This window comes from Thalia democratica, chromosome 2 (assembly GCF_965202585.1).
Source record: "Thalia democratica chromosome 2, ktThaDemo2.hap1.1, whole genome shotgun sequence".
In the NCBI taxonomy this organism is placed as follows: Eukaryota; Metazoa; Chordata; class Thaliacea; order Salpida; family Salpidae; genus Thalia; species Thalia democratica.
In genome coordinates, this window is record NC_139166.1 from 23795122 (window position 1) to 23804302 (window position 9181).

At 25.1% G+C, this 9181-nt stretch overlaps 1 protein-coding gene across 1 annotated transcript; it reads left to right on the plus strand.

Annotated features, from left to right (window-relative positions):
* Nucleotides 1-387: 387 nt before the first annotated feature.
* Nucleotides 388-8706, plus strand: LOC145829416 (multifunctional methyltransferase subunit TRM112-like protein). The gene is made up of 3 exons (XM_082937196.1): nucleotides 388-500; nucleotides 1685-1786; nucleotides 8175-8706. The coding sequence occupies exons 1-3, from the start codon at nucleotides 402-404 to the stop codon at nucleotides 8367-8369; spliced, it is 396 nt and encodes a 131-aa protein (XP_082793322.1). The 5' UTR covers nucleotides 388-401; the 3' UTR covers nucleotides 8370-8706.
* Nucleotides 8707-9181: the final 475 nt, after the last annotated feature.

The window sequence follows — 9181 nt, forward strand, 5'->3', positions numbered from 1 at the left end:
TTAACTTAAAACTAAAAATAGACCCAAAAATGTTTACTTTTAAAAACCTAAAAGAAATTTGGAAAACCTGGAAAAAATTTTGAAAAAACGAGTGGCAACCCTGTCACTCCATATGCTAAAAATACCAAGTAAATTAAAGAGACCAGTTATTATGCTTTTTCTTTTGATATAAAGTTAATAACTTTGATTAAAAAAGTACAGTAATATCAACATAAAAATTGATTTTAAAATTAAGTTAAAGAAGAATATGAGTAGAAGCTTAACAAAGTAATTATCTAACACCATTTAACATTTTTTTTCCATAAAATTTTTTTAAATTTTTTAGGTAACTCTAAAATAAGTTAGTTTTAATATGTATAAACACATACAAATTTACGTAATTGTTGCAGATTATATAGTTAATGTTATTAACTAAAGTATCTAAAATGCGTCTTTTAACCCACAATATGATGAAGTCTCATGTCAAAGGAGTCACTCAAGGATACCCTCTCCTTATCAAAGTAAGACTTTGCTATTTTAACACAAGTTAAAAATACTTTATTTAACTGATACGAAGGTAAAAATTAATCATTAGATTTATTACTTGAATTAAATTTTTAGATGTTTTGTAATTTTAAAAACACATTTACAATTCAGGGTTCGTGCGCGTCAGGCTAAGTCAGGCTAAATCAGTTTTTTTGAAAAAAGTTGAAAAACGTCAGGCTAAATCAGTTTTTATGTTTAAAAATTTGAGAATCTCAGTTTTTGTCAGTTCAAATGCATGAAATTTTTTTAATTAAGATCAAATGTAGATGTGAATTTATTTCTAAATAAAGATTTAGTTATTAAAGACAAAATCAGTCAGTATTTGTAAAAATAAGTGCTTAAAACCTTTTGTTGAATCTCTAAAATAATTTTAAGAATCTTCATTATTTTGTTTTTAGTAGATTAGTATAAGTTTTTGAGAGGTTTGTTTAATTACATTTTGTTTTTCTTTTACAGACTTATTCACATTTCTGTTTTAATAAAAGCTTCTGGTCCAGTCATGTAACTTATAATTGACGAATTCAAGTACTAATTGACACGAACCCTGTATATGGGTGATAAGTGGTGGATGTAATTAAGCCCCAAAATTTAATAAAGATAACAATTCTTTGAAGCAGAAATTATAATGACCCGTTAAAAATATTCAAGTTGCTGGGTAAGCTATTGATAGATTTTGAAAAATAATTCATTTAAATTTTTATTTTCTTTAAAAGTAGTATTGAGAATACTTTTATTGCGTTAATTTGCTAATTAAGACCCTCCAATACCCAAAATGCCTTCTGAAGGTGATTTTTTCTACTTTGAAAAAATGTCAGGCTAAATAGGTCTCTGTCAGGCTAAATGAAAAGGAATTTCGCGCACAAACCCTGACAATTACTTTTCAACTATTTACTATTTTGCAGTTAATGTGAAAAATAAATACTTAGTAAATTAAAATAAATATAGTTAATTTTAATTATGTTACAAAAATAACCAGTTTTATAATTTTTAAATTTGAAAATAATTTTTTTTAATGTAAGTCAAATGGCATAAACATTTTGAAATGATTATGTTTTTAGATATTATGTATTTTGACTAATTAAAAAGGTTTTTTTTATTACTGCATAATAGAACTTGAAACAAAAACTTAGTTTCAATTATATAGCTGATATTTTGACAGGCTACTGAAGTAACAACATCTGAAATAGATTTCAACCCTGAATTTATAACCTCCATGATTTCACGCATTGACTACACAGCATTGAAGAAAGCAGTAGAAATGGTAAGTATTACCTTTTTGAAAAACTTTTTATACTTTTAAGGATAGTTTTTTTTTTACCCAAGTTAACATTGACTCATAATGAGAACTTTAGACATATAATTTAAGGCAGATTTTAGAGAATATTAGTTTTTTTTACTTTGAGGTATAGTCAACTTTGAAAAAAATTTCCAATATTTGTGTTAAGAAATCAATTTTCTTTTAAACTTACAAATCTTTTTTAATATTGGTATTCTTTAGTGCACATAATTAAAATTAATAAAAAACTTTTTGATCATGCAGGGTAGTAATTAAGGTTTTCCTTCACAATAAAAATATTTTGAAGTATTAATAGTTAAATAAGTGTTTGAGTTTATATAGGGGTAAAAAGTATTTGGGTGATGTTAGCATCTCACATGGACTTGTATGATTTGGGTTTGTTTTGGCCTCATCAAAAAGAACTTTTAAAGAATTGAAAAAAGTATTTTCACCCTAAAAAACTGTTTTGACCCCCAAAAATCAAATATTTTTTTGACTTAAGGCCATAGGGGGGTTAGTCATGTTTTTTACAAGTTGATCTTATTTTATAGAGTTTTCACTTTTTTACTAAGCTTCAATTTGCCTTTTAGTGTTGTAAAAAAGATTTGACTTACTTTTTTGAGATATGACAGGTAAAAGTTGGGCCGCATAATAGGTTCCCTATGTAAAGAGAAAACTAAAATAGCAAAAAAAGACTATTTCATTTAAAATCTATCTCATCCTACAATCTTCTTCAAATTTTCAGTCTAATTTTTATATAACAACAAAAATAAGTTACTTTAGACTTAAAAAAAAATTTAAGTAAAAATACTTTTTATTTGAAAAAAAAGTCTTTTTTTTATATTTGTCATAAATTTATTTTTTAATTATTATAATTCATAAATAACATGTTTTTTTTATAATATAAGGAACATTTCCTGAAAATTTGAAGAAGATTGCTTGAAAAATGAAGGAGGAGATGAATTTTTAATGGTTTTTAAAATTTCTGAGAAAATTGATCCCAAAAGATTTGCAATCCATACATTTGTATCAGAAACTTTAAAAAAAATATCTCAAAAGTTAAATGAAATTTTTAAAGTTATAGAAACTGGCTTGTAGTTTGTACTTAAAGCTTTCATATAAAAGCCAAATTTAAGTTTTGTAAAAAAAAAGTGTTGGACCCCCCACCCCTATGGCCTCAAGTAGTAATAAAGTCAATTTTACATGTCCTAGACTTGTAATTTATATCTAAAATGAAACCTTACATTTGTAGACATCTTAATTGCTTCTTATATATTATAGCATCCATCATACCACACAAAATGTTCCAAGTCTGCAGTAATCTCGTACTTTTTGCACATTTAAAGTGAAAATTCAGTTTACAACTTATAGTGTTTCTTAACTTTTGTAATAAGATATTTTTTGTTTAGTTCAAAAAACTTAACAAATATAATCTTGGACTACAAACAAAATAGATTTTTTGAAATTATTTATAATAATAGATTTCAATAAAAAGCTCACTCCATATTTCCAGTTAAGGCAATTTAGGACATATGAACAAATTAAAAGTATTTTAAAGATAAATATGTTTACTACTATTTTCCTTTTCCAGATTCTTGAAAGTTTACTGGTTTAAAAACCATATATTTAAAAAAATATATATGTTTTAAAATTTAGTTTCAATTCAAACATAGTTATTTAATAAAATACTAACTATATAAAAAAGTTTGAAATATGTTTTTAAAACTATGAAGTAAGAATTGTCTTATTTAAAAGGTAGTTTTTGCAATCGTTTTTTATTTCATGTTTGGTTTTATAATTTTTAAAATATCTAAACTTGAGTTATTCAAAAAACTTGAAATAGCTTTTTGTCAACTTGCGTCTATTAATATATTTTAACACTAACTTAAAAAGAAAATATGAAACTAATTATTATCTGCTGTGGTTTCATTGTGACTTAGTTAATTCAGGTTTACTACACACTCAGGATAACTCAGGCTGGTTTGATATTTTTAAAAACTCAGGCCAATTAAAGCTAGCTTGAACTTTTCAAAAACTCTGGGTATTTAGGTTTTTTTTTTAAATCCTAGCTAGTTTTTTTGACTTTATTCTTTTTTTTCTTAAATTTTGTGTCTTTATCAAGTTCCTTTGTTATGATTTTGGTATCTTTAGATATTTAAGCTTAATTAAAATGTTTTTTTAGTCAACTTATATTATTAACATTTTTATTTGTAAATTATCTCATAAACTTGGGCCAACTTTGTAAATGTTACTCAGACTAGTTTTTGGACACCTAAGCTTGCTTTTTTGCCTCACATAATGGCAATCCTGTTAGGTATAAAATTAAATAAAACAAAACTTTATTACTTAGTAACATCGGCAACACATGGTATTGGTTATTGGTAAAAAATAAAAGCATTTAATAAACTCCTGATTTTGATATTTTTCAAAACTATTTTAGTAAGATAGAATACTACAATTACAACAAATCGTTTGTAAACAAATGCTTAGTAGTAATTGCAATTTTTACAGTTTTATAGTCTATAAGTAAGTTTGTAATATTACACACTTATTTAGAAGTATTTTTATCATTCATAATTTTTTTTAATCATAATAATAAAGTGTTTTTATGCACACTTTAAGAACTACTGCTAAACTATTGGTACCTAATACATGACACTGCTAACAATAGAGAGGGTAGAACTTGTTTTTACTTTGCACGAAACTTTTTTTAGTATGTAATAAAAAGTATGTTTGTATTCATTTTTAGACTTTTTAATCTTTGTTTAATTATACTTTTATTTATGGACATTATAAAAGTTTATAATTGATATAACTAGACTTTAAAAACGTGAAATTTATTATAATTTTACTAGTCACAAAATGTTTTCTTTTAAAATCTGTGGAAAGTTTAAATAGTTTTATTACTACTTGCTTATACGACTCATAGAATATTATAACTAGTTTTATAAGTATTAAGCAGTATTTATTTTAAGCTATAAAGTAAGTTACTTATAGCGGGGCAGTCAAAATTTTTAGCTAGTTTGAAATCTTTAAAAGTATCAAGACAAGTCAGGCTAGTTTTTTGTAGATTTTTAATGAGTTTAAGTTGATTTAATTTAAAATATTTTGATATTACGTACTTTAAAAAAAAGTTTACTGTATAATTTTTGCAGTGGTAATTCTAATTATTAAGTAACATTATCTGCCTTACAAGTCAACTAACTTTAATTTAGTGTGTTAAATGTTATAAAGATATAGTATATATAATAGGCATCTAAAAAACACAATGATTAACTGAAAAATTCGCGCAAAGTAAATCAAATATAAAGATTTTGTGCCAAGTATATTGATTAAATTCAATTAAAAAAATATCAAAGTTTAGTTGTTTCCTGTAGTTGCTTGAAATATTATATCTATTAATTTTATGTATACTAGAAGAAGACAGGTTATATGTATATTGATTAATTTTTACTTCAAATGCACAATGCTTAAAAATAATTTCGCTGAAGAAACAAAAAAAATTGGATAGTTTTTGATAAACTGAGGCTAATTTATAGTCACTCAAACCGATTTTTTGCCTTAAAGATTGTAAAGCGTATAAATTTTTTGATTTATTTAATAACCGTGTTTAAAAATTTATTTGCTTTAAAAACCAACTTTTTGCTCACTTAACTACAAAAAATAGAGCTAGGTGTTACTTAAATTTTTGTATGCTTCAGGGTTCGTGCGCGTCAGGCTAAGTCAGGCTAAATCAGTTTTTTTATTTAAAAATTTGAGAATCTAAGTTTTTCTCAGTTCAAATGCTTAAAAAATTTTGATTGAGAAAAATTGAGAAATATTTTTAAGATTGAATTTAGATGTGAATTAATTCTAAATAAAGATTTAGTTATTAAAGACAAAATCAGTCAGTATTTGTAATAATAAATGCTTTAAACATTTTGTTGAATCTCTTAAAAAAAAATTAAGAATCTTCCTTATTTTGTTTTGAGTAGTTTATGTACGTCATGATTATGAAAATTCATAATAAAAATACAGTTTAAACATTACAGTTTAGTTCAACAACTTAGCTGTTTGTTTGAATTTGTTTACATCAGCTATGTTTTTCAGAGCTTAGTTGGTTAAACTGTTTTAATTTGTAATTTAAAGACTTTATACTAAATACTTTTTAGATTAAAACACTTAGCAGTTAATTCATGTATTTTACTATTTATTAAAGTTATTAGAGATATTCACAACACTAAAACTTAGCTTTAAGATATAAGTACAGGGTTGCCACTTTACCTGGAAACCTGGAAAAACCTTGAATTTGACAATTTAGCAAAAATAACATGGAAAAACCTGAAATTTTAGATATTATGAAAATAACCTTGAAAACTTGGAATTTTTATGAAAAAACTTGGAAAAACATAGAATTTTAAATAATTTTAACATTTTCAGTAATAAAATTTCGATTTGACACAAAAATCTATCATATAAATATTTTTTTTTTGTCATTATCAAAAACTTTTTGATTAAAAAACACATTTAAAGTAAGTTTACAGTATCTTTTCAATGTTCTTATACTATTAAACACAGTTTCTTATACAGAAATTAGCTTAAAAACCAAGAATAAACCCAAAAATGTGTACTTTTAAAAACTTGGAAGAAATTTGGAAAACCTGGATAAAATTTTGAAAAAACGAGTGGCAACCCTGTTAGTACTAAGTTTTGTGAAAGTACAAATTTTAGGTACAATTCATTTTTCTTTATAAACACAAAATATTAAACAGGGTTCGTGCGCGTCAGGCTAAATCAGGCTAAGTCAGGCTAAATCAGTTTTTTTGAAAAAAGTTGAAAAACGTCAGGCTAAATCAGTTTTTTTATTTAAAAATTTGAGAATCTCAGTTTTTTCAGTTCAAATGCTTCACAATTTTTGATTAAAAAGAATTGAGAAAGATGTGAATTTATTTCTAAATAATGATTTAGTTATTTAAGACAAAATCAGTCAGTATTTGTAAAAATAAATGCTTAAAACCTTTTGTTGAATCTCTAAAAAATTATTATGAATCTTCATTGTTTTGTTTTGAGTAGATTATATACGTCATAATTATGAAAATTCATAAAAAAAATACAGTTTAAACATTAAAGTTTAGTTCAACAACTTAGCTGTTTGTTTGAACTTCAATACTTGTGTAAGCGTTTCATTTTAAATTTTAATAAAACAAGACAATGCACGTTGTTTTAATATAAATCTTCTGGTTATAATGTTTTTACTTAGTGCTTAATTAAAGTGAAAAATTGTCTTTAGTAATGTATACTAAATTTTTACACTAGTATAGATATAACACTAATTTTAAAACTTATCACTGAATCTGTTATGTTAAGGGCGTAGGGGGTCAATCACCTTTTTCACAATTTAGTCTTATTTTATTGAGTTGTAACTAAGCTATGAGTTGCTTTTTGCAGATTTTTAAAGCTCAAAATGTTTTTCAGATAAAGATAGTTGAATTCGGAGACTATGATAGTACTAATTAAGACCCATCAATATCTAAAATGACTTCTAAAAGAGATTTTCCTTACTTTAAAAAAATGTCAGGCTAAATTGGTCCCAGTCAGGCTAAATGAAAAAAATTTCGCGCACGAACCCTGATTAAAGTTTTTTTTTTCAAATTTAAATGTAAGCTTTTTAAATCTAATATGACATTAACAATCACTGTATTTATTTAGAGTTTAGGATTTATAATTATGTATGAATTTTAAGTGATAATCAAATCAAAATACTATAATAAACATTTTTTACTTATTTTAATACTCGTGTAAGCATTTCATTTTAAATTTTGATAAAACACGACAATGCACGTTGTTTTATTAGAAAGTTTTCGTTTATAACAATTGTGTTTAGTAATATATATTAAAATTTTACACTAGTAATAGATTAGGTATATCACTTATTTAAAACTTATCACTAAATTTGTTATGTTAAGGGCATAGAGGGAGGGTCAATCACCTTTTTCACAAATTAGTCTTATTTTATTTAGTTGTAACTAAGCTAGTTGCTTTTTGCAGATATTTATGACTCAAAATGTTTTTGGGATAAAGCTGGTTGAAGTCAGAGACTACAATAGTACTAATCACGACCCCCCAATACCTAAAATGACTTTTAAAGGGGATTTTCCTTACTTTGAAAAAATGTCAGGCTAAATTTGTCTCAGTCAATCTAAATGAAAAAAAAAATCGCGCACGAACCCTGATGCTTATTTGTTTAGTAATAAATGTAAATTTTTAATATTGAATTGAACAAATTGCCTACTCTTTACTCAAATACTCAATTAATCGAAAAAAATTAGACTAAATAGGACAATTCTTCAAATTACAAACCAATTTTTTGTTTTAATTTAAATTAATTTTTCAGCTCGAAATGCCTAGCTTGCTGCCGGCCGAAGTTTGCGACGATTACGCCAACAACGAGGAGTTCCTCAAGAAGGTTCACCACGTCATAATGGAAATTGACGTCATCGGCGGCGAGCTGGAGTGCCCCCAGAGCGGCAGAAAGTTCCCCATTTCCAGGGGAATCCCCAACATGCTGCTCAACGAGGACGAGGTTTAGGAGTAAAGATTTTAGGAAAATTTGTATATTATTAAAAAAAATTCTTTAAGTTTAGATTAGGTCTCTAGAAATTTTGAAACGGATTTTTTTCTTAAGTTATTAAGTAGTCAATAATGTTAGAATTTTTTTCGATTACAATTTTTTTAATAGTATTTGTTTATATATAAATGAATACTGTATTAAGATGCGTTTTTTTACTTTCACAATAAAAAAAACTTTTTAAGTTTTACAATTTTAACGATAAATGAATAACATCTTTAAGCATAATAAATAGAACAGTATTTTGAAAATAACTTCTTTTTTAATACTTGTTATCGATTTATAAACAATAAACGATTTGTTAACATAGTATGTATAATGAAATACAATATAATGTGCTATATAAGTAAAATAACAATAAAGATCAAAAGTAAAGTATGATGTTTTTTGCATTTAGCTGTTTTAAGCATAGCTTGTTACATTTTAGATGAGTAAAAAAAATATTTTAATGTTTGTCCTGCAAGTTGTGCGCTAAAAAAAGTTTATACCAATTAAGGGTGGTGATTTAAACTTGAATCCTGGTAAAAATTGAGTCGTTTTGTTTATAGAAATGAAAACCTGAAATTTTGAAAATTATTTCTTTAAAGATTACTGAAGATTCGACTCTTCTGTTATGTCTACTTTAATATTGAAAAGAAAAAACCTATCTGTAAACCAAAACAAACATTTAAAAAAAATATATTAGTGTTATAGTTTTAACTTGAAATTTCAAAGAAACTAGTAAAAAATCATTTAAGCCTGACGTTTTTGTGAACCGATATATTTTGTACAGT